The sequence below is a fragment of the Syngnathus typhle genome, linkage group LG4, assembly GCF_033458585.1.
Source record: "Syngnathus typhle isolate RoL2023-S1 ecotype Sweden linkage group LG4, RoL_Styp_1.0, whole genome shotgun sequence".
NCBI classification, from domain to species: domain Eukaryota; kingdom Metazoa; phylum Chordata; class Actinopteri; order Syngnathiformes; family Syngnathidae; genus Syngnathus; species Syngnathus typhle.
The window spans coordinates 20848744-20876248 of NC_083741.1; the positions used below are offsets into that span (position 1 = coordinate 20848744).

The window sequence follows — 27505 nt, forward strand, 5'->3', positions numbered from 1 at the left end:
ACAGTGTTAATTGTTGCATTTCTGCCAGAGTTGAGGTCATGTACAACGTTCAAACAATGCCTCTGGAGAAAGCCGACGGTAATTAGAGTGACAATCGCAGCGGTCAGAGGATGCAGGGGCGACTGCAGGCTAGGCCCGGGCGGGGGTTAGGGGTTCGGCTCTGCAAGATTGTGTGTGTACTGTCTGCTGAAAGAATCACGTGCCCCCCCACCAGTAAATCCCAACTCCCTCTACCCCCTGCCTGGGCCTCAGACATCCACAGACTGTAACTGTAAAGCGTCTGAATAACAACCCAGGGATGAGATGCTGAATTCACCCTCTAGGTGGCAGCATTTCAGTGCAGTTTACGACCTGACGAGGAACACCAGAATACCCCCATGCTGGAAAAAAAAAGCTTTTTATTGAGCTTTTGAGGCTTGTTTTTGTAACACTTCATGGATGACATTATTTTATTTGCAACACCATTGCCATATTTATCATTTATAAAGCGTGACATCATTCTTTTTCCTTTGACTTTTTTGCATCAATGTAGGACTTCATATTAGAAGATGTTTTGGCTAGACATCGTGCATTTACCCTTTTATTTGTTTTGATCGCTTTTTCTTCATGCATTTTTCTTGCAGAATTTCGAGTGTCCTAACACCGCACCGTGATACTTTTGCCCAACTTGATTCATTATCCTCCATCCGACTGTGGCCGTACTCCTTCAACTCACACACTGAAAATCGTATTTGTTGTTGCGGTTTACGTAACCCGCATTGACGACTTGTAATGCCTCTAATTTGACTGGCGGCGTGTCGTGTTTGTGTGTGACAGAGAACTGCAAAACAAGCCTGCTCCTCCTGGATTGGCGCCCCGGATTTCCATCGCACCGCTCCGTAGACTCCAGCGAAGAGCAAAGATGTATTAAAAACCACGACGTATCACTCTTTATATTTCTCGGTGATGACGAGCGCCTGTTTGATTTGATTTTACGACCATATTCTAAAAATGTGGTCACTTTAGTATTAATTATCATTATTATTATTAGTTACGAAAAAGTCCCTGGTTCCAAAGTGTTTGAGATTTCTTATTCGAGTGCGAGTTTGTGCAGAGTGAGCTAGCATGATTTCATAGAGGATGTGATCTTTGCGAGCGGCGCTTGTGTTTACAGGCAGACTGCGGACTGAAGCGAGTCTAGGAGACACTCCGTTTACCTGCGCCGCGTTTAATCTCGTCTGGCGACGCTCTATTACCCACTGTCTACCGATTGAGGGTCGTTATTTAGACCCACCCACACCCGAGGGAGTGTCAAAGGACGTTTAAACGCATATATCAGCCGCGGCCTGGCGATATAAACGCACGAGAGGATGAATTGCAACCACAACAACAACGCGGTGAGTCCGTGCATAATGAGCGGCTGAAGGAGGAGGGGGAGGAGGAAGAAGGAGGAGAGGGAGACTGCGGTCTCCTAAAAAAGAGAAAAACACGGGATATTCGGATGATTTTTTTTTTTAGAGATATAAAAGAAAATTGGCTTTTTTCACGCCACAGAATTGTGTTTTTTGGGGACATGTAATCCAAGTTTTCTAGGGAAGATTTGATTCCTGATCATACCACCTTCACCAATAACGGGACTTTATGCGTTTGCCCCCCCCCACACACACACACACCACCACGACATGGAGCGTGAAGATGCGGCTTACAGAGGAATCCCCGCCGCTCCCCGTTTAACCGTCTCCGTTCCGCCCCCCTCACCTACGCGCCGTACCTTTCACCGGCGTTTAAGCGGCTCCCTAACGGATTTACACCGGGGCGAGTATTGAACCACAGAATTTCGAGCGGGATTCTGCGAGCAAGCGCGTGGCTGCTAGCCCATTAGCTCCATTAGCCAGCTAACGGCTAAAAGGCGCTGGCTGAAGATTTTCTAAAGGCTTTCATTTCTCCCCTTCACGAGTCGCCCAGAAATAACCCGGAGTGGGTTTTCCACGGACGCCCCCCCCCCCCTCACCCTCCAACTCGACGGGCGTATTTATTTGCAGGTTTTCGGCGGAGGATTTACGTCCCCGGAATGAGGGCTCGAATGGATAGGAGCCGCTTGACCTTGTTTTGGGGTCTGATGCTGGCCGTGTTGTCCTCACTCCGACCTGCTGTAACAGAGAGTAAGTCCAAAGTCTTTATTTTTTTACACACATATTGATAGAAACATCTCAAATAGCGACTTAAACAAAACGCAAGAAGCGGTATGGTTTTTAAAAGGCCAGTCTATTCCACCTTCCGAATTGGGAGACGGTGCACCGGCGACTGTTGTGGTTTGATCACAGTCACGTTTTTTTCCAATGATGTCAATAATGATGTCATTTGATGTCTTTTGGGTTTCTTATACGTGATTGAGGCGCGCTTTAATGATTTGTGAGCTCATTTATCTTCATTGTATCCGATTACAAAAAAAAGAATATCAAAGACCAACTTTGAAGTGACCTTTATCACTCGTGTTGGGGTCTCTAAAGTTTGAAGAAACCTCAAGTATAGGAATAAAAATATAGAAATGACTAAACTGACTTCATGGCAAATTACATGTTTTTTTTTGTCTTTTTTTATTTTTATTAACTATACTTTTTTTTTCAATGCACAAGTTCAAGACAGCACCAAAAAGTTTGACGCAAACAATAAAATATCGACACACTTTGTTGTTTTATGGTGCAAAGGGTGCTTTTGCATAAAAAATGTCAAATAAATATAATGAGGGTAAAAAATGTAATCACTGAGGTCCACTAGACTCGCATTTGTGGAAACCTAAATTTGAAAAAAAAATCCTACTTTGGAAAATCTGTCATGTACATTTAAAAAGTAGTGAAAGAGTCTAAGATTAAAAAAAACAAAACTTTTTGGCAATCCCCAAAAAAGTGTCCTTTAATTCATTTTGGGTACCCAATATTTAGGGAGTCACTGGGATTGGATGTAAAAATAATGTCTCGAGTCAGTCTCGTGCAATTTTAAAAATAAGTTAATTGCCGTTTGCATTAAGATGTTCAACACTGAAAATATGTAATTTAATAAAAACTGACTGGAAGACCCATTTAGAGACACGTAATCTGGGGGAACCCATCCCGAGGAAATGAAAGGAATCCATGCCGACACATATGGCTTCCCATACATGTGCCTTACGAAGTTTGAAATGAGCGGCCTGGTCAGTGACTCAATGGAGAAAGTCAGTCAGGCTGCGGATGAAAACCACTCTGTTGATTCTGACTCACTGTGTGGTTGAAGCGGCATCCACAAAAACGTGGAAGGTATCCGTAAATGCAGCGACCGACCATGGCAAGGGGAAAAAAAAAAGTGTCGAAACGAACAGGTAGAGAATTGATACGCCAAACGTTCGGTTCTTCAAGTGGCGACGACATGCTGTAAACAAATATTCAACCAAAACTGACACTGCTTTTATATGTTGTCACTGTCCAATGGAAAATAGGGAATAGTCAAATCGATTTTAATGCTTTGACTTTGGCCATTTTCTGCTATCGCCCCTTTATTGCGGTTAGAAATTTTCGCTTTACCACCTGTCACGCTTCGGACTAGAAATGGGCAAGTACCGATACTAGCTATCAGTATCGGTTCCAGCCTTACTCAGGCCGATTTTATGGTGAGGAACCAGAAATTAGACATTCGTAGAGTAGAAAATGGCTTTTGTTTGTTGTTTTTTCCCCTGGAGATTTTATATATCAAAATACAAGCGGTATCGGTCACTACTCAAGAATTAGGTACTGGTATCAAAGTGGTATCGAACATTGCGACTTCCTGAGATTTGCCCCATCATGATTACCCCTTCCCAGTCCGCCCCCCTACTATGGTCACAAAGTCTTGCTGTCCGACCCCTTTTTACAATCATGACTTTCCCCCGTTAGTCACCACTCGATACTTTCTTCGGTTCTGTTTACAACACCCCCATTACGCCCCCCCGCCCCTTTTGCTACTTTGATGTCTTACACACAAAACCATTAAGGCGCGATAGTCAATGAGCTAATCAATTACAAGGGGCTTGTTTTAAGACGGACGGAAATACTTCACGTTGCCATCTCTACTGCGAACCGGAGCCTCATCCCGCTCGCTCTCACAGGCACTGTGTGAAGGGGCAGGCTGGCGGGGTTTAACCGGGTATGGGGGGGGGGGGGGGTTGGGTTAAAATAGAACAAGCCAAAGTACATTCACACGCAAAACAGACTGAGTTCTGTTGATTGGAAAGAGTGAGGAGCTTGTGAGAAGGTGCGTTTACGTCTTTTCGTCGTCACAGGACGAACCCGAGTTCTCACCCCGTTGTCACTATCCTGTGTTTTATTCTCGCACCAATGGGCGGAAAGCTTCTTTGTACGGTGAGCCGTAGGGATCAATTATATCCGGAACGATTTATTCAACAGTGTCGACTTCATCAAACATTTTGAATCTCAACGGGCACATTTTGGTTAACTATTCAAGCGTAGACAGAGGTCGACCCGTTTTAATACGTGTTGAGAACACGTCAAAACTCCTTTAATTAAGCATTGTAGTCTTACATAAAATGAAATGTGAACTCCATCAAGTACGTCTGAGAAGCTCCATCAAGCCAGCAGGACTGGGAACAAAAACATGGGGTAGAAACTTACCAGAATAAAACCACGAAGAGAAGTGACACTGGCAGCGTTCTCAGAGAATGGTGACACCGAAACGTTGGCCTCAGATACTCGGCTCTTTCTGATTTAAATGGCTCCGCTTACTTCACGGTAACTTAACTCCGTCCCTTTGATGCTTTCTGGGTGAGATGTTCAGAAGACAGAGTTGTATACTAAAAACACAAAAGTTCAAATAATCATCGGTCGGTTCGCCAATCGTTTCGTTGTGGATTAATCGGTAAATTGTCAAAGATTTGAAGGCTTTGCGGTTCACATTTAAGGCTCAACAAATCTCGCCGCCCCGAGGTGTCACCGTAACAAAAGATTTCCGTGAGAGTCTCCCAAAACCGCCAAGAGTGCTTTGCGTATTTCGATGAAACATTTCCAGACATTAATAGCAACTGTTTTAAATTGTGATTAAAAAGTAAATCTTCAAGGGTCCTATCGCTAAATGTTGTTGGAGTGCATCCTTGTGGATTTCCTCTAGATCGGCCGCGGACAATCGGTGGCGAGGAGAAGGTTATCAGGAGTAAATATGTGATGAAGGCTGACTAGATAAGCTTGTGTACTCAGCTGGACGGGAACTGAAGAGCGGCGATCAGGCCGCCGAAAAACCCCTTCAGTGGTTTTCACTCCCATCTAACGCGACTGGGAGCAGTTCCTGTGAAAGACGCGGCGACGATGACATAACATACCACTGTTTACATAGACACATTTTTTATGGGGGGCGGGGGGGGGATTAAAAACCTGATTGAAATCCAAATATTTCATGTATACACCACATTGGGAACATCCTCGCGCCGTTTCACACACATCCGGGTTTTGTCTGAACAGGTATGCGGGCTGTTGATAAGATGCGCTGACAAGTTGATTATAGAGGAAGACATTGCTGCCATAGCACTTTAAAGTTTTTTTTTTTTAATAATAGCACACTAAAGAGAAAATCTAAACTCTCAGCGGCTTTTGTTTGAAGAAGGAAGAAGAAGAAGAAAAAAAAGCTGCCCGCCTCTTCGTCTTGATGTGCAAAGCCAGTCGGTCCCAATTTAAAGAACATATGCAAACAAAGAGCGTACACGTTAAGAACGTTCGGAGCAGGGCACGCTGTGAGTCACCGGGCCTGGCGTCCCTTAACTTTTTTTTCTTCACATTAAAGTCACTTGCCTGGTTAGGGGTTGAAAGCGGTCACTTTGTCTGCGCCGTTTTTTTTTTTCAGCACGACAAAACGTGCTTTTGTGCTCCTACTGCAGGACGGCGGTGGAATCGCGTGAACGGAGAGAGAACTTAGGGTTCCCGAATCTTCAGATTGTCATATCCCACCTCTAGATTGATTGCCTGCCAATCACGAGGCTTATATGGACATTAATTTTTACTCTTCAGTGAACCTGTCGTACGTGTTTCGACAATGTGGAGTATCCGGAAAAAGCCCAGATAATATGCCGAATGCAAACTCGAGAGTCAAACCACCGACGGCAGAACTGTGAGGCAGACATGTTAACCACTCCTGAATGGACCACAACAACAAAAAATCAGTATGAATGAACATGTTCCGTTTGACCCAGAAGTGCTACACGGTGGAAAATGGCCTCGGTTCAAATTTTCGGTTCTCCAGATTAATTCAGACCATGAATTACTTTGTGTTTGCCTTCAAAGACGAAAAGACATCCGTCGAAGAGGTCCACTCATCAATTTACGACAATAGCAAACTTTTGGTCGGGCTGTAAAGAATTATCAAAGCGTCGTGTGGATCTTTTCCAGTAAAATAATTGACGAAAGCGTCTCGACCAGCTCAGAAACGGAGTGGGTTGCCAGCAGGAAGGTTCGGTGTGTTCTTTTCAAACGGAGACAAAACGTGTTCCCGCCTCCAGTCGTGAGGGAACGTTTTGTCTTCCTGTCCAACATGTTAGAAGAAGAAAATAGCTTGCTTCCTTTGGCACCACCTCATCTTATAATCGCTCCCATATTTACTTACCCTCAACCGATACGGGCTCACTGTCACAAAGACGAGTTGTCCGAGAAGTGGTTCTTCATGACTTACTGGGTTTAAGTTTCTAGCGGTTGTTATTTCTGTGGGCCGTGTTTGTAGCGACGTATGCAGGTGGGAGTAGAAGAAAAGAAAAAAAAACGCTCCATCAGTTATCACACCTGGGCAGAATATGAGGGCGTCGATCCGTACCCGGCTTTTGTTGACTTTGAACCAGCCTGTCTTCCGTTCTGGTAGAATCGGAGTACTAATAAACATTTTAAAATCAAACAGGCCCATTCGTGTAGCAAAATGCGAGTATTAGCATGTTTTTCCGCGAGCTTGTCTTAAGCAACAACTTCCCCGATCCGGTCCTGTTACATGAATAACCAATGTTGCAAAATCTGTTCTCCTTCTTTTGTTCCACAAGTGTTTTGATCTGCCGTTCCTTTTAATGTGGCGCCTTGTCGACGTCTTAACGAGCCGGGGTCAGTCAATCAACAGAGCAGCGTTATTGGAGGTGGACGCTGACGGGAAACAATGAGCTGAAGGCAGAGCCGGACTTTTCCAGCGAGCGTTCCAATTGAACCTGAGCGTCGTATTTATTCTGTCACGCCTGGCAAACGTGTTCTGTCAACAAGTCCACGGGCCAAGTGTACTGTCAATATTTGGGAAATGTATTGGATAAGACTGGCATTATAAATAGCGCTGCAGTTGAGGAATGAACTTCATTGTTTTCTTTGGGTTACGTTAAGTCATTTATATTTTGAAGAATGTAAATAAATAGTGGAGCGTGCAATAACACTTTTTTTTTTTTTTTTAAATGTGTGTTTGTTATTTGGAAGAAAATTGAATTTACTGTGATTTATTTTTTATTTTTTTTTGCTCATATTAATTTTCTACTGAGTTAGTTTATAGCTGAGACTGTTAGTAGTTAGTTCACTTGTTAGTTGATTGGTTTAGTAGTCCATATGTTTATTAATGAATGTGCTGGTTTGTTCGATCAAAGTCCACCATTAATTTACGGTCTTCCCAAAATGTCTCCACCCCGCAGTTTGCGGGCCAAGCATCGACATCGGCAACGACATCAGCGAATTCCGCCGTCTGGAGAACTGCACGGTGGTGGAGGGCTACTTGCAGATCCTCCTCATCGGCGACAAGAACAACAACCAAGAGATCTTCCGCTCGCTCAGCTTCCCCAATTTGACCGTGATCACCGACTACCTGCTGCTCTTCCGGGTCTCCGGCCTGGACAGCCTGAGCACGCTGTTCCCCAACCTGGCCGTGATCCGCGGCCGCAACCTCTTCTACAACTACGCCTTGGTCATCTTCGAGATGACCAGCTTGAAGGACATCGGCCTGTACAGCCTGCGCAACATCACCCGCGGCGCCATCCGCATCGAGAAGAACCCGGAGCTGTGCTACCTGGACTCGGTGGACTGGTCGCTCATCATGGACGCCGAGTTCAACAACTTCATCGCCGGAAACAAGCAGTCCAAAGAGTGCAGCGACGTCTGCCCGGGCATCATGGAGAACAACCCGCAGTGCCGCAAGACCATGTTTAACAACAATTATAACTACCGCTGCTGGAACTCCAACTACTGCCAGAAAGGTAAGACGGACCTCTTTTGTGTATGGTGTCCAACTCGGCGTGGTATGATAACCGTTCTTTTAACACAGTCTGTTTTAATTTTCAACAAAACATCAACTATTTAGTCGAGGAGATTAAAAAAAATGTGTACCTTGTTAAGTTAAAATAAAGAGATAAGTCTTGGGGCTAACTCGTGCCAGCTGGCACCATTTTTGAGGACAATGCACAATGAACAAAACTGGCAACGGTGTTACGCTTTCATCTCGCTCCTTCCCTCTTCCTTGTCCTGCGTGCGTAAGTGCTCACCCCCTCCCCTCTCTGCTCGCCAGAAGGGCAAAAATATGTTGACGTCAAACAGGTGGTTTATTCAATATTGTTCCCTGCTTAGAATTCCCCTCATAAAAGGAAAAAAAAGAAAAGCTTATTACAGTGACAGTCAGTCTTGAAGGTTATTTAAACGTTGACTTCTTGAAACCATGCCAAACTGTCAAATGGACCCACGCTTACGTTGCACGATTGTTCTCAGCCGCTCCAGTAAAATGCTTTTAATGAAACACCTCGACGCAAACGGTTCCTCTCGGTTTCTCTTTGACTGCAGGGTTTGGCTCTCGGCTATCAGCAGACGTTCTGTGACTGTGGATGACTCTCTGTTGGTCCAGCTCAAGCATTTACAGCATCGTTAATATAGTGCGCTTGTTAGCCCGTTAGCGCATTTGTTAGCTTATTTGATGGTCTGATTATTATTCCCCTTGTTGGTTAGCCCCTTGGCATATTTGTTTGCTCATTGGGTAGTCCGTTGGTTAATGAGCTATTTTCTTCTCATTTATTAGTCCACTTGCACGTTTGTTAGTTGTTGTTTTTTTCGAGTTTTATTCGTCAGTGTCGCCTTCCACATGAACATCGCCTTTCATTTCATTTTTATGACTGCGGCGTTTGCAATGACTTGCTGTGCCGTCGAGCAGATGTGTGTGCGTGTCTCGAGTGTTTCCCTGGTGACCAGTTGCCTCGCTTGCGGACTCAGCATGTTGATGTTTTCGCTCATGTGACCACGCCAGAGTCGCAGAGCAGGCTCGGGTTTGCATAGGATGCAAATGCGGAGCGCCCGGCGCATGAACTTGAGCTTTGGAATTTTGGGGAAAACAATCGTGTGTTGTCCAAATTGACTTCCGGGGTGGTAGTCTGTGGACTCGGGCTTGAGTTTGTCACAATATTTTGTCAACACATCCTCCCGGTACTATAACCCAGACACAAAGAGGTCAAGCTTAACAGGAAGGTGCCTGATAAATTTGATTTTCTTTGTCTGTTGAGTCTGCGGCGCGTGATGTTTGTCTGAAAGGCAGCCAGCGGGGAAGGAAGCCAAAGAGTTGCAACGCTCAAACAGTCTCTTGAGAGGGATTGGCGTTGATTCTTTGTGAGTCCAAATAATCAGCAGGTGTTTAGGCGCCATCTCGGCGCCCGGCGATACCACTCGCAGCCGCGACGGTATTTGTTTGGTAGTCGCTCGACTGCGAACTGGGCCAAACGGAACGGAAGTGGAGCAGGACCCCGTGAAGACACTGTCTGCTGGGCTCCAGAGGGAGTCTGCTAGTACGGCAAATGAGCCAGCAGTAAAGAAGGAGACCCAAAAAATATGGAGGCTGTGGAGTCTGAAGTTGTCTGCTCGTGCGCTGTGTCTAATTGGGCACCATGAAAGCTCCCGTTTGTACTCTGATGTCATTCTTTTTTTATTTTCATGGCCGACGTAACTTCAAAAGTTCAAAGACTGCCTGGGTGCAATCGCGGGCCACCCGATGGCGTTTGTAATTAGGCCATTTTGTTTGTTTGCTTTCACGTTTTTTTTTGTTCGTTAATGTGTTTGCGGGTGTGTGCGACTTGGTTAGTTAGCGCAATTGGTTAGCGTTCCATTCGCACATTTTTTTTAGTTTGTTCATTACTGTTAGTCTGTTTGCTAGTTAGTTTGTTTGTGTGTCATTTTGTTAGTTTGTCCGAATTTGTGTTACACTGAACACGCTCAACGCAAAAGAGTTGCGCTGATGACGACGGTTGCTAGCGCGGCCATATAAATATTATAATAATATAGACAATAAATATAGTTGAGTAAATATAGTAATTAGAACTAATTATGTTTGATCTTTATGTGAATCACCGGCACGATTACGTGCTCTATGAATACAGTTGAGTCATGCAGTACCTCAGTCTGAACATTAGAGGGCACTGTGAAATTAGCGTAGATAAGAGATGAAGTCGAAAAGGGTGGTCATGTGATATCGATAAACCGTATCATGAGATTCAAGTACTGTTGAGAGGCCATAGATTTGCTTTTATGTTCTTATCTGAGCTCTCTTGTCTGAAAGCACCTCAGTCCTTTCTATTTCCGGAGTCGGTTGTCCATTCATCAGCTCCATAAAAGCCCAAGTGTTGTTTTCCTTAACGTGGACTCATTCATAAAAGTATGACATGGATAAAAAAAGACACGGGGCTTGAAAGTGGGTTTGCGCTCCAGGGGATCTTTTTTTTTTCCCCTGATTTTTATTTTGTGGCAAAGGCAACATTCGTCCGTGTTTACGTCCCCTATTCGTCTCGGTGTCTTTTCTCACGTTTTGTCAGGTTCCCATCTCACGACATGCGGGGTAAACACCTCCCGAAAAGTACGGGAGGGTTTTTTTGTTTTTTTTTCCTTCAGCGCTTTGTATCTCAGGAGGAGATGAAAGCACATCATTAAAGTACAAAGAAAGTCCTCTGGGATTTACGGGAAAGGGATTTTTCCTTTTTTTTCTTTTTAGTTTTGTATTTTTAACCTCAACCCACAGGGAATACGGATAAAAACAGAGGGCTCTGCTTGTTGCGCAGCCTGCCATTAGCTTCATTTACCGCCGTTTGCATGTCAGCGTTGCTCTTTTGGGTTTGTTGTTTGGCGCCGTCCTTGTTGTTTATTTGTAATCCGAGTCGGGCTATGCCGAAACATCATAACTTGGTTTTCACATTGGATATCGTACGGGAACAATACTAACCATTAAAGTGATTCTTTTGTGACCCTCTAAGACATATTAAATGACACATTGAATTTTAATTTGTTCCTTGCCTTGACCGCGTTTGATCGAATCGGCGTCCCCCATTGTAATGAATGGAAATGTCGTTAATCCGTTCCAGGTGTCCAGAAGACGACATCGAAAAATGTTGCAATGTTTCAATTAAGGTCAAAATGAAAATGCAGGCTTTTATTCTATTTCGAGTTCATATTTTTAACATAGTCAGTTCCTCTCTGTACGTCACTGAGTTCATACTACGAGCCTTTAAGCTCGCTTTGGTCAGTAGCGGTTTCCAGTTTGGAACTCTGCCACGGATGTCTTCTTTTTTTTTTTTTGCTCACTCTTTTCCTTATAGTCCAATCATGAAAAGTGACTAACTGAGGCGAAGGAGGCCTACAGTTCTTTAGATGTTGTCCAGGGTTTCTTTGTGACCTCCTAGATGAGTCACGGCTGTGCTCTTGGGCTCATTTCTGCCGGCTGGCCACTCCTGGGAAGGTTCACCACCACTCTTCCATGTTTTCTCCATTTGTCCAAAAGTTGTAGCAATTGACGAATGGGTATCACTTTTTTTAAAAAAAATTATTCCTCACCGTAATTTGGTTTGATCTTGGCATTTTTTTGCAGCTTTTTGAGAAACTTCATTTCGGCGGACCGGTTCTATTGAAGGGATTTTGTGAATGAAGAGGTCTGGAGTTCATCAAGGTTGGGTGTAGTCCGTGAAAATGAACCCGGCTTTCCAAAAACAAACAGAAAAAAAAAAAAGGGATTAGCCACAGCTAATTTGCGATTTAACAAGGGAGGCAAGTTAGCAATGATGTTTGATTGTCAGCAAAAGCGGCTGTAAGTTTTTGTCTGTCCACAAAGAGCTTTAAAACGACATCTAAAAATAACGCCAAGTGTATTGTCCTAGTATTTTAAGTCCACACCCCGGCGACCTGTTCGCAGAGGCTGATTGGGCTGGTAATGACAGGGTCGGTCTGTGTAAAGCAGGGACATTCATGGCTACTTTAATTGAACAGTCACACCCATCTGTGGAATGCCTGAAAGAGAACATTACTGGTTTGGTTGCGGCGACGGGGGCCACTGTAATTATGCGGCCTTTGATTGGGATCCGCGAAACACCGTCTGATTGTGATGAGCTCTGACTGGCTCGAGTGTCTTCTCAGAGGTATGGTTAAAGTTTGTTTTGCTGCAAAGAAAATACGCAGCGGCGACTCAATGCGGCCTCTGGACATTTTCAGTTGTTCGCGTGACGTGAAATAGCGAAAAGTCGAAGCTGCTATCTTTTAATCATGACTTGGTTGTTGGGTAATCGTGTTTTAAAGCTAGTTGAGCTAGTTGCATTGTAGCGGAAATAATATGCATTTGACTTTTCCAAAGTGATGGACAACATTTTATAATTTTGTATTTTTGACAATTCCAGATGTTGATTATGCTGTAGTGTGACATTTCTCGTCATGTTTGTACAAGTCGGAGTTGTAGACTGAATGGCAGCCGGCGAGGTCGACTGGTTGGGCTCCAAGCAGGCCTTGGAGTCTAGTTGTGATAAGTCGCACATGAGCACGACTTTTAAGGTTGCCAGGGAAGTCTGCCGTGGCCTTATGGGAATCTTATATGCCGGTTCCCCTGTCCTTCCCATTAAATTCCAGGGATTGTTCAGTCTACTTTAACGTGTCAACACCAAAAAAAAGTGAGTGGGAATCCAATCAAATGCGCCTCAGCCATTTTGGATTTAGTTGTCTCATAAAAGATGGGTCAATATAAATATGCTTGTATTTTGTCATTCAATTTGAATTTTCGGCATTCGAATAGTTAAGTCGACTCTAACCGCACATGACGGAAAGGAAATATGTTGCGTTCAAGTGCAAACTGCCTTCAGCCATTTTCCTTAATCCTGTTACACTTGAATGTCTTCAGATTATGTTCCATCCTAAAACATTAAGGACTACCCGGATGGTGTGACGGGAACTCGAAAAGATTGCCGTCAGCTTCGGGATGGACAACAACACTTTTTATTTGTCATGTCTCTTCCAGGGCAGTCAGTTGGGGGAGGCCTGGAATGTCTTTTGTCTCGCGCTTATCCAGCGGCGTCAGCTGATCTGGCAAATGTGTTTTCCCAAACACGCTTCACAAGGTGACCCGCCGGCCGGCTCTGTTTAGGCGAGCCCGAGCGGAATCGGTTCTCTTCGGCACCTCCGATGCTTTGGCTACAAAGAATTACACGGGAAGATTTAGCCGACAAATAACAAAGGAAATGACCGCACGTGTCAAGTCTTGGCTTTTCTAATGGGCCAAATGCAAAAAAATGTACGCCATGCCCTTCATTGGAGCTCCGCACTTGAGCCGCATGTTTACATTTTAGAGACCACCCCTGCAGCCACTAAAGACGTCTTATCGTAGGCATCTCCGCAATCCCCCCCCCTCCGGTACGACTCAAATGACCATCCCAAAATGGAACCTCGAGTCCGAGGAGCGCTTCACATCTGTTTCCTTTTGACTGTAATTATCCGGAAGAAGCCAACAGACCTTCTGTGGGAGGCCCTCCTCGCTGTGGGCGACCCCAAATGCGGAGGAAGGGGAGAGGGAGTCCGTCAGGTGTTTTTGGTTTTTATCGTCCCACCAACCACGCCACTATTTAACCGAGTATGCCGAGTATCGATTCCGTTTGATGATGATCACTTTTAGAATTCCGATTTCATTGTTGCGAGGATCCACCGTTCAACAGAGCATCGTCCGAAGGCTCATTTATCGACGCTTTAATTATTTTCATTATTCGCTCGTAAGACGTAATTTTTTTTCACTCGCAGAAGTCGTTTTCTCCGATCAACAGCGAGTGAGTAATAACTAAACCCAAGTGCAAATCCTCCAGGTCTGTTCGGGACATCTCCACACATGCCCCCTTGCTTCTCTGAGCGTTCCAGTAATCAAGTAAATTTGGGAAAATAAACAGCACCGACGCAGACTCCATAAACACCGCAACAGCCCGGCGATGGACAGAAAACACAATGTGCCCACATATTACTGTTTTCCAGTCTCGCACAAAGCCGGCTCTGTTAGCATCGGACAGTTCGTGCGACAGCTCAGCGTTTCGAGCCGCTAGCGGCGTTTCTGCTAACGATCATCATCGGACCGCGGATCTCCATTTAAAGCCAATTAACGACTCCCGTCTCGACCGACCCAGCCGAGCCGGGTCACGTCCATGAGACGGTGGCGCCAAAGTGCTCCGAGCAATAAAAATGACAGCAAAGACGTAGCACGTTGTCAAGCGGAATGCGTGTTTGTGTTTGACCTGCCAGAAGCTATCGAGCATCAAGGTAGGAAAAGATAAAACCCAAAAGCATCGCAGTGGACGCTGTTGAAGTCCTCCATAAAATATTTACACAGGACCGATCCGCCCGAGACAATTGCGGGTATTGGTGGAAAGGGTTACTAATCGGACAAGACAACCAAATGGGCCCATTTATTTTGAAAGAGACGGAGCTCCGGAGAGCTCCAAGTTGTGAAAGCTCTCCTAAATTCTCTTGACAACCATCACCATTAATTAGGATTTGAACTTCAGCCAAGGAACAGTTCCGGATGTCAACAGACCCAAGCGGTGGCGTTCAATGACTTTGGACTCAGTGGCGAAGTTTGTTGTCCCTGATCTTTGCTTTTATTCATAAAACACCAACCGAAAAGTGTTTCTCTCCACTTCTCGATGACTTTGGATATTTATAAATCTCAATTTGAATTGCCTGATTGTCGGTTTTCCACACTTGGCTGTTACGACTCGGTCCTCCCTCGGGGAAAGGGGGACGGTAACTGATAATTACAAAGTCAGACAGGAAGCTCCCCGATGGCCTGTTTGCCGTTCGTGTTTGTCACCTGGGCAACGCGGTCAATGGTAAACAACACCAGTGAGATCACCATCGAGATTTTTTTGGCTTCCCATTCGACATGATACTCAAAAAATAACCAGCTCGAAAGCCGATACGATGCAGAATATCGGATCAGGACGTAATTAGCGACCACACGGATGTTCTCGTGTTGCGTTCTAATCAGGGCAGGTGTGTTGATGTCCGCCTCAAACAGGAGACCATCGTCAGATGGGAACCAAACATGAACAAATTAGGAAGACACAGACCACCATCGACGACGAGCAAAAGTCTGCTTGTTTTCACCGTACATTTGGGGGGGGGGGGGGTTAGCGACAATAGCTTCATTTGGATGCAACGGACCAGAAAGATTCTTGCTGTTTGGCCGCCGACCGATGTGGAGTTCCCGGAATACTTTCCCGCCGGGCAGGCATTTGTGAATCCTTTTTGATCAACACCGGTCGGTCTCCCACAAAGGAATGGCAAAAGGTGAACACACTGGCAGTCATGCAGCAGTGATGGAAAACTATTTTGTTGTTGCATCTCTTTTATTCTAAAACTGATTAGATTGATTTTTTTTTTTCATCCAAATTTGCACCACCACACAAAAAGTTTAGCAAAAACAAATCACAGGCATGGAACTCCCAATTGAATCCAGCTTGCTTGCATTGACGCTCTGCGTTTTTCCACTCAGAATTTATCATAATATAAATAAACACACTAAATAAATACGTTATAATAAACAAACACGTTTTTTTACTAGAAAATCTGCTCTGGCATGAAAAAGTGCAGTTTAAAAAAAAATTAAAAGCTGACTAGTATACTTGTATATATTCTTATATAACAATTAGCAGAGTGTTTCATTCAACGGCGAGCCCTCTTATTTTATTTTAAACGACGCTTAATGTTAAACTCGTGACTATTAGAATAAATGAATTGCATAAACATTTTAAGATGACCAAGATGGTGACTGTTTGACCCTGTTTCCATGACGAGAAAAACTCCCCCTACTGGCAGTCCCCCCCATAGCGTTTTTGGAGGCAAGCCCGCGCCATGTGTAACGACTTTCCTCCTCTACCCTCCTTCTTTCCACCTTCTCCCATCCCTTATTTCTTCCTGGGGCGCAGCAGCCCTGCAAGACGTTAGCACAAAAGACCTGGTATCCATTATGTCTTCGACTTGCGGATAGCAGCAGGTTCCCGCCCTTTTCCTTACCCCATCTGTTTGTCACCATTTTTTTTTTAACGTACCGTAAGGTCACAGGGTTTCTCAAGGAGGCGTAAGGAAGGGTGGGCGGGGGGAGAGGAGGAACATTGTGTGCCAGAGAGAGACGCCGTACCACAAAAACAGCCCGCTGAATGGCTGATGGGACCACACAGTTTGGAAGCTTCTGATTGGTGGACCGGTGAAGGTCACCTCTTGGTCATTAACCGATGAAGCCTCCTCGTTAAATCGGAAAGACTGCAGGTCCAGCGGCGACTTTGTGGCTTCATATATTTTCTTTATTTTTTTTAGGTTAAGGAATGACTTTGTTTGTTGTGTTGACATCTGAATTTATTTCATTTGGCGTCTATTGATTGCACGACCTGCCCACAAAAAAAAAAAGCTTCACGTCTGTCTGGGATTCCTGTTTTCGATTGAGCTCCATTCGGGCTCATTCGGAATTTGAACTTTATCAAAGTTCAAGAGATCTGATGGCTCCAAACAAAAATGCTCACCTTCTTGACTTCTTGCTCTGATTGACATGTCCAGCCTCTTTTACGAGTCTTCAGTGAAATTTTCAAAAATCTTCAAAATGATGTCCCCCGCTCCCCAAGGATCGAAACGGAATATTTCTTAAAGTTCAATAAAACATTCTCAGCGCAAGTGTGCGTTGGAAAGCGGCATGTGCGTCATCGTATCAATCAACATCATTTAAACAGAACCTCATTTCCCATGACTTCACTATGTGGCCTGTTTAAACAGTGAAACCCCCTACATGGATAACGCAAGCGGATGACATCATCATCTCATCTTTTTGAAACTTGTGCTCCTCAATTCAGGTTGAACGCACTGCAACGACGTTAACTTCTCCTGGAGACTGTAAATCATGTTTATTATTCATTACCGTATTTTCCGGACTATAAGGCGCACCGGACTATAAGGCGCACCTTCAATGAATGGCCCATTTTAAAACGTTGTTCTTATATAAGGCGCACCGGACTATAAGGCGCACCATTAATGCATCATGTCAGATTTTTAATCCAAATCAAATCATTCTCCATTTTATCTTTTATATTTCAACTTCAGATGCAACAAATTACTTTATAATCACAAAATAATGATCCGTAGTCTTTTTGATTCATGATTCATAGTCTTCAGCGGGCCACTTATGATTGATTTCATGACACAATGCTTCAGGCCAGTTTAAATTGAGGAATTTGGTCCATATATAAGGCGCACCGGACTATAAGGCGCACTGTCGGCTTTTGAGAAAATTTTAAGTTTTTAGGTGCGCCTTATAGTCCGGAAAATACGGTACTTGTCCTCACATTGGAACAGGGGTAGATTGAGCAATTTGTATGCTCAACAGGGAAGCTTGTCGTTGTTTCTTGTCCAAAAGTGCTCCCTTTTTTTTTTTTTTTTTGATAATGTCATTTTTACAAGTTCTCCAAATACTCATATGCAAGCAATTTCAGAAGTCATATTCAATTTTGTTTGCCTTTCTGTGTTTTGCCATCAGAGTGCCCAGGGAAGTGCGGGCGGCGAGCGTGCACGGCAAGCGGCGAGTGCTGCCACGCGCAATGCCTGGGCAGCTGCACCGTGGCCGGCAGCGACAGCTCCTGCGCCGCCTGCGTGCACTACTACCACCAGGGGCGCTGCGTGGCCGACTGTCCGCCCGGCACCTACAAGTTCGAGGGTTGGCGCTGCGTCAGCGCCGAGCTCTGCTCCAGAGTCCACCTGCCGGACTTCGACAGCTTCGTCATCCACCAGGGCGAGTGCATGTCCGAATGCCCCGTTGGGTATACGCGGACCGCCCCCAACAGGTGAGCCTGCCGTGTTATGGCCTGCTTAGCCTAGCCTAGCCCACCTAGCATTTCTGTTTGAGAGTACCAGCAGTTTATTATTACCGTTTTTTTCCATGTATAATGCGCAAAATTTAACTAATTTATTGTCCTAAAATCTGGGGTGCGCATTATATATGGGTACAATTTTTTATTTTTTTTTTTAATCCGGATATGATACGGAGGCCGCCATTACAGATGCGCTTTCTTCTCTGCTGTTCACTTCAAACACGCTCCATACGAACACAATGGTCTCGTATCAGACGCTCGCTCGATCACCTGCTCGTTTGCTGTCGCAATGTACCCTACACAAATCCGAAACATTTCTCCGCCATCGAGTTTGCTAGCGCGTGCGCAGTGATACTGACCGGCAGAGTAACATCTGGTTGTTCCCAAAGATGATCTTTTTTCTGAAATAATTTTACGTTTACGGACTTAAGTAGGAGTCAAAATTTGGGTGCGTATTATACATGGGTACGGGCTTTTTTCCAGTATAAACATGCCATTTTTAGGGTGCGTATTACGTATACATGGGGGCGCATTATACATGGGAAAAAACGGTAGTTACATCAATTTATTTATCTTTCCTAAAATATGTTTTGCGCTTACTCATTTTTTATCTCTTCATCAGCAAATACCAAAATCAGCACAAGGGCAAGGCCAGATTTTAGCATTAGCAACACGACAACCTTGCTTCGCTCCATTCTCGTCACAGCGCTCGAAATATTTGGTGAATGGAGACTGTACGTTTGTTTGTCTTCAGCATGTCCTGCACGGCCTGCGACGGTCTGTGCGATAAAGTCTGCGAGGAGAAGGTCATCGACTCCATGGATGCCGCGCAGTCCCTGAAAGGCTGTACGGTTATCAAAGGCAACCTTCACATCAATATCCGCAGAGGCCGTGAGTACTTTCCACTCGGTGACATTTGTCAAACATAACGAAACATGTCTCACCGTTCCGAAACCTTAAAAGGAGCGCCGAGTTGTCGCTCGGTGGCTCTGAGGTAGTAGTCCAAACATTTGCGAGCAAAACACTTTTTACAATCGGCGCTGATGTCACACGGCGTCTAGACCAGGACCTTGGAAAGTCTGAGGACCGTGTCATTTCCTGCACTTCAAACTATAAATACGCAGACGAAGAAAGTCTGACCGTGTTCAAAATGAAATGTTTTTTCGGACATTGTCTTTACAGACAACATGGTGGCCGAGCTGGAGAGCTCCACGGGTTTGATCCAGAGGGTGACGGGCTACGTGCGCATACGACACTCGCACACGCTCAGCTCGCTAGCCTTTCTGCGTAGCCTGCGATACATCGACGGCGAGGAACTCCTGGATGAGTAAGAAGATGCATACTTTTTTTTTTTTTAAGTTTACAGTTGTGATTTTTGAGTTTTAGGGTCCAATGGAGCTAAATGCTTAGGAGAGATAAAAGTCAAAAGTTTGACTGTATCTTCGATTGGACCTAAAAGGTTAAAGATTCAAATGTATAAGGATAACAGCAGAATCAGTCTTAACGGTTCAGGAAAACGTCCTCCACTTGTTTCTCCTTGAGTTCACAAGAGTTTTGCTGTCCCAAGGCGCCACATTGCAGTCATTCCTTTAGTCTGGGTGGTACCCAGCGAATCATAAAAAGCCACATCGCCCCCCCCCCCCCCCCAATTCTCTTCAGATCTTATTTTCTCCTCATCCCTCCATGATTAATGATAACAAACTGGATCGGAATGTCTGGTAATGAGCAAGAATGCTGCAGAGTTGCCACATGATTTGATTTGTCTGCGGCAAAAGCGCATCTCAGAAGGTGTCGTGGTTCTCAAAAGTGTGGAAGGAGCAAATCTCCACCTTTTTGTCCACTTTAGTCCCCTATTCATAATTAAAAAGTCAGATTTAAAGGATTGCAAGAGCTGACGTAGCCTAGCGTGTGCTGCTCGTTACATATGCTCAGTCACTTTTTGGTCCAAATACTTTTGAGCACCTGAGGTGCTCTGGCGTAAAATGACGTCAAATTGAATTTGAATTGATGATTCAATAGAACTTTCTTTCCTCCTAGCATGTACGCCTTCTCGGCATTTGACAACCAGCAGCTGCAGTACCTGTGGGACTGGAAGCAGCACAACCTCACCATCCGGAGCGGGAAGCTGTTCTTCCGGGCCAACCCCAAACTATGCGTGTCGGAGATCCAGAAGATGTGGGAGCAGACGGGCGTTCCGGGGCGCTTCGACGAGAGCGACTACCGAAACAACGGCGACCGAGCCAGCTGTACGCTCCAAAGCCGTCCAAATATTTCCTGTTTTCCTTGGGTTTGCCGCTAGCTTAGTTTGGCACGTTCCACTGCGTGATTTTTTTTTTCCATTAAGAGCAGACATTATTGCGATTTCGACTCCCTTCGCCGTTTGCGATCAGAGTTTTACCGGTTCAAATTTTACACATCATTACTTAAATGATGTTTATGGAAGTGGTGGAAGATGGACAAGAAATTTCGTCCAATATTTGTGTGTATAATTTTGTATTCTATTTCCGTCCCTGATTCTCAGCTAATGTTAACGTCGGTTATTTTAACATCTGGATAGCGCTGCGTTGTCGGCTGCCATCCGACAGATGTGTTCAATTGTGTTGCTTTTCATCTTGTTTCCTCTTGTGCTCTTCAAATGGATGCTGAGTCGAGCGGAACGAGAAAAAAAACGCATCATCAAAAAACCCTGAAGTCTCTTGACTTTTAAGGTCAACTCAAGAACTCCTTTTGATGCCCTAGAACTGTCTTTTGCACCCTCAGGCGAAAGCACCATCCTGAAGTTCAAGTCCAACACCACCAGCAGCACCAGGATCAAGCTGACCTGGCAGCGCTACCGCCCCCGAGACTACCGAGACCTCATCAGCTTTATCGTCTACTACAAAGAGGCGTACGTCCTCCCTTCTTCTGATCTCAGCTGTGATTCCTCCTGATGATCACTCACGACGGTACGCTCATGATTGACCCGTCTCCCTTCCCGCAGGCCGTACCAGAACATCACCGAGTTCGAGGGTCAGGACGGCTGCGGCTCCAACAGCTGGAACATGGTGGATGTGGAGCTGCACCAGGAGAAGGACATCGACCCCGGCGTGCTGCTGTCCGGCCTGAAGCCATGGACGCAGTACGCCATCTTCGTCAAGGCCATCACGCTCATGGTGGATGACAAGCAGATTCCCAGCGCAAAGAGCAAAGTGGTCTACATCCGCACCAGCCCCTCAGGTAAATATGAAATTGAAATATGAATGTGGCTTTGGCAATACACTTGAGCATCTGTTTTGTTTCTCTAGCGCCCTCTATGCCTCAGGACGTGCGCGCCTACTCCAACTCCTCCACGCAGCTGGTGGTGCGCTGGCTGCCCCCGGTGTCGCCCAACGGCAATCAAACCTACTACCTGGTGCGATGGCAGCAACAGGCCGAAGACCGAGAACTGTACCAACACAACTACTGCTCCAAAGGTGCTGATGCAGTGCTCGAAACTTCAAGCTGGAAATGGAATGACAACAAGTCTCCCTCTGCAGATTTGAAGATCCCCGTAAGGATGGCGGCGGTCGGGGTGGGGGACCAGGAGGACGACACCAAGCCCACCAAGTCAGACCCCGACAGTCCTGAGAAGGGCTCCTGCTGCCCTTGCCCCAAATCCGTAGAGGACCTGGAGGCGGAAGCCGCGGACGCCTCCTACCGGAAAGTCTTTGAGAACTTCCTGCACAACTCCATCTTCACTCCTAGGTGGGCTTTTTTTTTTTTTTTTTTTTCCCCATGCCTTATTTAAACAAACTTTTCCACTTCGATTAGTGTAGTGGGGGATTTTACTGTCCTGTGTAAAATCCCCTATCCAACTTTTTTTTCAACGCCATTATGTTGCTTTTGTTTCTGGATGTGCCTTCTTGGTCAAAGTTGAGTGGCCGCAAAAATGGCTGGTGCTGTTTTGGTGACTCTATTTACAAAATTGCTCACTAGTTGTCCTTTTTTCCCTGAGGCTGCAAAGCGTTGAAAACAACTCGATGACTCACTGGAACACAAGCCCACACACACACACACACACACAGAATGACTTGAGATAGTTTCAAAGCAAACAACAAACCTCACTGCATCTGACATCTGCTCGCAAATAACCAACAACAGACCTGTGATGCTTTTATTGAAAACAACCAACTTACTTCCCCCCCCACTCTAGGTCAGTCTTTCCGAAACGTTTTAACCCACACGGTCCCTTTGGTGCACCGACACAGATGGCGCACCCCCTGTTTCCGTCAGACACGCACAATAAAAACAAACGCACACAAAAACATGCGAAACCAGGCAAAGCTGATCAAAGTGTCAAAATGAAATAAACTGCCGCCCCCTTGTGACAGATTTGGGTGGTGCACCTTACAGGATGCAGCCTAGCAGCTAAATTGCCTCCAGGGTCGAATGTTGAACTTTGCTCTTTAAATTCTTCTTTTTTCAGACCTCCCGATCGCCGCCGCCGAGATCTCTTCAGCATCGCCAACGCCACCCACTCGCGACGCCAGCACTGGCCTCACTCCAACGCCAGCACCGTCTCCCCCCTGCAGGCCGCCGCCAACGGCAGCGGCGCCGACCCGGAGCCGGCGGAGCAAGAGTTTGAGTTTGTGGAACAGGCGGTGACGGAACGCGAGCTGCAGATCTTCGGTTTGCAGCCGTTCACCGTGTACCGCATCGACGTCCACGCCTGCAATCGGCAGGTGCAGCGTTGCAGCGCCGCCGAGTTTGTTTTCTCCAGAACCAAACCGGCAGGTTAGTGGAAAACGTGGGTAGAATTGAAAAAGGATTATATTTAACGAGTGTCTATTTCCGTTTCCCCTTCCAGAAAAAGCAGATGACATTCCGGGCGTTGTGTCCTGGGACAGCAACGAGGACTCTGTGTCCCTGCGCTGGCCCGAGCCAACCCACCCCAACGGCCTCATTCTCATGTACGAGATAAAATTCATGCTGGGCACCGAGGTACGTCCAAAAAAATATATACTCACCTTTGCTGCATCAGCACCTTTCTTTGCTTCGACCCAAGTCGTGTCATGGCTAAAATTAGTAGTAAATAATGTGGGGAGAAAATATTCCTGCATCCACAAACGGATTGCGGTCAACCTTGGAAAAAATGTCGGTACTTGTCTCTCTCTGTACTTCACGGTCCAATGGTTGTGTGTGTGTGTGTCAGACTGAGAAGCACGAATGCGTGTCAGGTCAGCTGTATCGGACACAGCGCGGCATCCGCCTGTCCAACCTAGGTCCGGGCAACTACTCGCTGAGGGTCCGGGCGACGTCGTTGGCTGGGAACGGATCGTGGACCCAACCGGTCGATCTCTATGTGGCCAAACGTAAGACACGCACAGCGACAGACTCCTAATTATCAATACACGGGACATAAGTTGAAATATTGGCTGTGCTTGACCCATCAGAACCTGATAATTTCCTCTACGTCGCCGTATGCGCCCCCACAATCATGTTGTTCCTCGGCTTCGTGTTCTCCGTGTTCTTCACTCTGAGCAGGAAAAGGTACGTTGCTGCGATGATGTCGCCATTATAAACATTTACTGATTGCATAAACTGAAACGTCCATTTTTTTTAATCAACATGTAAATAGACCAACACTGTCCAACACAAGCAAATATCTCACGTATTTTTTTTTTTTTATCATTCGTAGCTCCAAAAAATAAAAATATTTTGGCCATTTTTCTGAATTTAAAAAGAAAAAAAAAACCCATTTATTTTGTGACACTTGTTGCTTATGCTGATTTTTAGATTCAGGTGAATATTTGCTTAAATTTACTGTTAATGGAGACAAATTGTTTTATTTCCAATTGAAACTTTTGAGAGGAGGTCCTGTGTTTGCAAATGAGCCACTGCTCACCCTGCCTCTGAAATATTTTTGTTTTTCTCAGAAATATGACTTTTCAGTTTTCTATTTGGTATTCTATGTGATTAGTCCGCATTTCGTTGCTGCTAGGAACAATGATCGGCTCGGAAATGGAGTTCTGTACGCGTCGGTCAACCCGGAATACTTCAGTGCGGCTGAAAGTGAGTACAGTCGAAGCGGATGCAGTCAAACTAAAAGGTCACTGTCAACAAGTGGTTCCCAAAATGGACCTTCAGAAAATGTCCTCACTTCAAAATGGTCACTTTGACAACAAGTTGAAGGCTAGCCGCTTTTCTCCGCCGCACAGTGTACGTGCCCGACGAGTGGGAGGTGGCACGCGAGAAGATCTCCCTGAGCCGCGAGCTGGGCCAGGGCTCGTTCGGCATGGTCTACGAAGGCATCGCCAAGGGCGTGGTGAAGGATGAACCCGAGACGCGGGTGGCCATCAAGACGGTGAACGAGTCGGCTAGCATGAGGGAACGCATCGAGTTCCTCAACGAGGCTTCTGTCATGAAGGAGTTCAACTGTCATCATGTGGTATGTATGCACTCACACTTTTCATGTCATAGGTAGACCTTTGGCTCATCCTCCATTTTGGATAGGTGCGTCTCCTGGGGGTGGTGTCTCAGGGCCAGCCCACCCTGGTCATCATGGAGCTGATGACACAGGGAGACCTCAAGAGCTACTTGCGCTCCCTCCGACCGAAAGAGGTAATGACAACCGAGTCAGCCAGCAAATACAATCGAAGAAATTAAAAAAATTCTCTGGATATGAAAATATTTAAGAGAACAATTAAAAGAAAAAAAATCTTGATTCATTTCATTGATGCACCCTCCCTTCTGCATTTCTTCCAACAGCAGTGGTCCACTTTGTCCCTGCCGCCCCTGAAGAAAATGCTGCAAATGGCTGGCCAGATTGCCGATGGCATGGCGTACCTCAACGCCGGCAAGTTTGTGCACCGAGACCTGGCGGCGCGCAACTGTATGGTGGCGGAGGACTTTACCGTCAAGATAGGAGGTAACTTGTTTGACAACGTCGATCCAATCTCCCGACGTTCGATAATGATCGACACATGCCGGCTTGTACCTTTTCACAGACTTCGGCATGACCCGAGACATCTACGAGACGGACTACTACCGTAAAGGCGGGAAGGGCCTGCTTCCCGTCCGGTGGATGTCACCCGAGTCTTTGAAGGACGGCGTTTTCACCACCAATTCCGACGTCTGGTAAGCGCGCAGTACTTGCATGGGTCTTTATGACAGATCTTCTATTTTATTTACTATTCTCTTTGATAGTTTATAAAATCTCGCCGTCAATGATGTTTTCATCTCCAGGCCCAAGTTTTGTATTCAGTCAGCGTCATAAGCCCTCAAAACTACATGTGTCTGTTCAGGTCGTTCGGGGTGGTGTTGTGGGAGATCGCCACGCTGGCGGAGCAACCCTACCAAGGTCTGTCCAATGAGCAGGTGCTGCGCTTTGTCATGGAGGGAGGCCTGTTGGACAAACCGCAAAACTGCCCCGACTTGCTGTAAGTCCATTCTCTCGACCTCAAACGATTTTGTTGTCGATTCACACAACATTGTTGTCAGACGTCGTTTTTATTCCAATTTGTAATTGCGTGCAGGTTTGAGCTGATGCGCATGTGCTGGCAGTACAACCCCAAGATGCGTCCATCTTTCGTGGAAATCATCGGCAGCGTGAAGGACGAGCTGGAGCCGTCCTTCCGTGAGGTCAGTTTCTTCTACAGCGCCGACAACAGGCTGCCCGACACTCAGGCCCCGCCGCAGCCTCAGCAACACGCAGATAGCATGGATGACGTCCGTTTGGACACGCCTTCCTCGCCCGGATCCCACCCTCCTCCGCCCGGGCCCACGCTAACCCCCGACTCGCCCGCACGGCCCTGCACGGACAAGGAGCCTGTTGGGCACCAAGCGGCTAACGGGGTGACGTCGTCATCGCCGGGGGCGGGAGCGCCGCCCAACGGGAGCGACTCCGTCGCCGCCATGCAGGCGACCCTGGACGAGCTGCCACCCTACGCCCACATGAACGGGGGGCGCAAAAACCAGCGTGCCATGCCCCTCCCTCAGTCATCTGCCTGCTGATTGGACGGAGCAAAGACTCAAACCTATCCTGCTGTAACGTCACCTTTTTTTTGTTCTACTAGATGCAACACTGCCCCCTTGCTGCCGAAAAAACACCTTGGAGGGAGTTGCTTGTTTTATATACGGTATCTTACGTTTTTTTTTTTCTTTTTTAGTAGAAACATAATTTCAGTCCATTTTTGGGCAGGCTTTATGGATGCTTAACGGGGAGAAGAAGCACTTACAGAGGGAGGTCCTCCACGTTGCCACCTTAGTGCTGGTAGGTGTGGGAACGACATAAGAAACTACATTTTGATACTCTGGTCTCTATTTTGATGATTCATTTTGTACTGGCATCAAAATCTGAGCCACAAGTCGTTGCCGAGTGCGGCGAATCAACACCGAAACAGTAAAAAAAAAAAAAATCACAACCTAACCATGACTTTCCTTTTAGTCGTTTTTGAAGAGCATTTATGTTGACGACAAAAAATAGCGTGAAAAATGAGGAAAAACGTCTTTAAAAGCAAAACGGTGCAAATGCTTGGATGTACGAACAATGAGCACAACTGTATATCAAAACACACAAACAAAATCCTCATAACACGACGATAGTTTTCGAGGGGGGGGGGTTCAAGAACATTCAAATTGTCCATTTATGGGTACCTTCTTGAACTCGACAAAAAATGATGGTGTGGTCTCGATTCCGTTGTTCCATTTTGTGTCAACATCGAAGTCTGACATTAAATCATCATGGTCTGTGAATCGACACGGTACGTCACTTATAAAAAAAAACGGTACAAAAAAATGGCAGAGATTTTGAGATTGGTACTTAACAAGAAAAAATGGCGCAACAGCCTACCTACCAAGTCAAAATATTTGTATAATGCAGAAAAACAAAAACGTACCAAAACATCATTTTGATATTGCAGTTTCCATTTCGAGACTCCACGTTGTCTAGGCATTACAAATCTGAGCCACAAATTGTTGCGAATCGACGCCAAAACAACAAGTCACGGTGGTGTTATTGAGGCTTTTCTTTTTTTTTTTTTTTTTTTTTTAAATGTTTTTCAAGAGCATTTAGGCCAGCCTTTTTTTTGTCTGTTTGGGTGAGACTTTTTCTACTTTTTTATACGGTCCCCATGTTCATGTTGTACAGAGAAAAGAAAAGACAAGCTGCTATTCCTTATTTTCTCTTGTGGTTGTAATATAGATTCTCTATAAATATATATGACTTGATGAGTATATAAGAGACCTTCAGGTTGAATTTGTTTTTTTTGTTAAATGTAACTGAGCTGGTTTCAAAGAAGTACGCCTCATATTTTTTTTTCTTTGAAAAGAGTCCCAAGTCAATCTCAGGTTTGTGCTGCCATTTTGGGCTTTATTTGTTAAGGATTGTTAGCCCTGTTGTCAATAAAAATAAACACGCAATTCTTGATGAGATAT

The 27505-nt window shown here is 45.6% G+C and overlaps 1 protein-coding gene and 1 long non-coding RNA gene across 5 annotated transcripts; one reads left to right on the forward strand and one right to left on the reverse strand.

Annotated features, from left to right (window-relative positions):
• Window positions 1-1417: 1417 nt before the first annotated feature.
• On the reverse strand, window positions 1418-7089 carry LOC133152366 (uncharacterized). Of its 2 annotated transcripts, XR_009714112.1 has the most exons (4): window positions 6799-7089; window positions 6595-6689; window positions 4620-4798; window positions 1418-2129 (listed from the first exon to the last, which is right to left on the reverse strand). It is a non-coding gene; the product is annotated as an uncharacterized LOC133152366 (long non-coding RNA). The 2 variants fall into 2 exon arrangements; XR_009714111.1 differs by having other exon boundaries at window positions 6595-7083.
• igf1rb (insulin-like growth factor 1b receptor) lies at window positions 2006-27502 on the forward strand. Of its 3 annotated transcripts, XM_061275794.1 has the most exons (21): window positions 2006-2141; window positions 7640-8197; window positions 17782-18085; window positions 18867-19003; window positions 19295-19439; window positions 20150-20358; window positions 20873-20999; window positions 21093-21328; window positions 21397-21564; window positions 21628-21835; window positions 22557-22864; window positions 22938-23071; window positions 23283-23442; window positions 23524-23620; window positions 24072-24142; window positions 24289-24518; window positions 24584-24691; window positions 24839-24998; window positions 25078-25207; window positions 25375-25509; window positions 25606-27502. In XM_061275794.1, the coding sequence occupies exons 1-21, from the start codon at window positions 2051-2053 to the stop codon at window positions 26081-26083; spliced, it is 4194 nt and encodes a 1397-aa protein (XP_061131778.1). In that variant the 5' UTR covers window positions 2006-2050; the 3' UTR covers window positions 26084-27502. The 3 variants fall into 3 exon arrangements, with proteins under 3 accessions (XP_061131778.1, XP_061131779.1, XP_061131780.1); XM_061275795.1 differs by lacking the exons at window positions 2006-2141; window positions 7640-8197 and adding an exon at window positions 10692-12373; XM_061275796.1 differs by lacking the exons at window positions 2006-2141; window positions 7640-8197 and adding an exon at window positions 12407-15548.
• The last annotated feature ends 3 nt before the right edge of the window (window positions 27503-27505 follow it).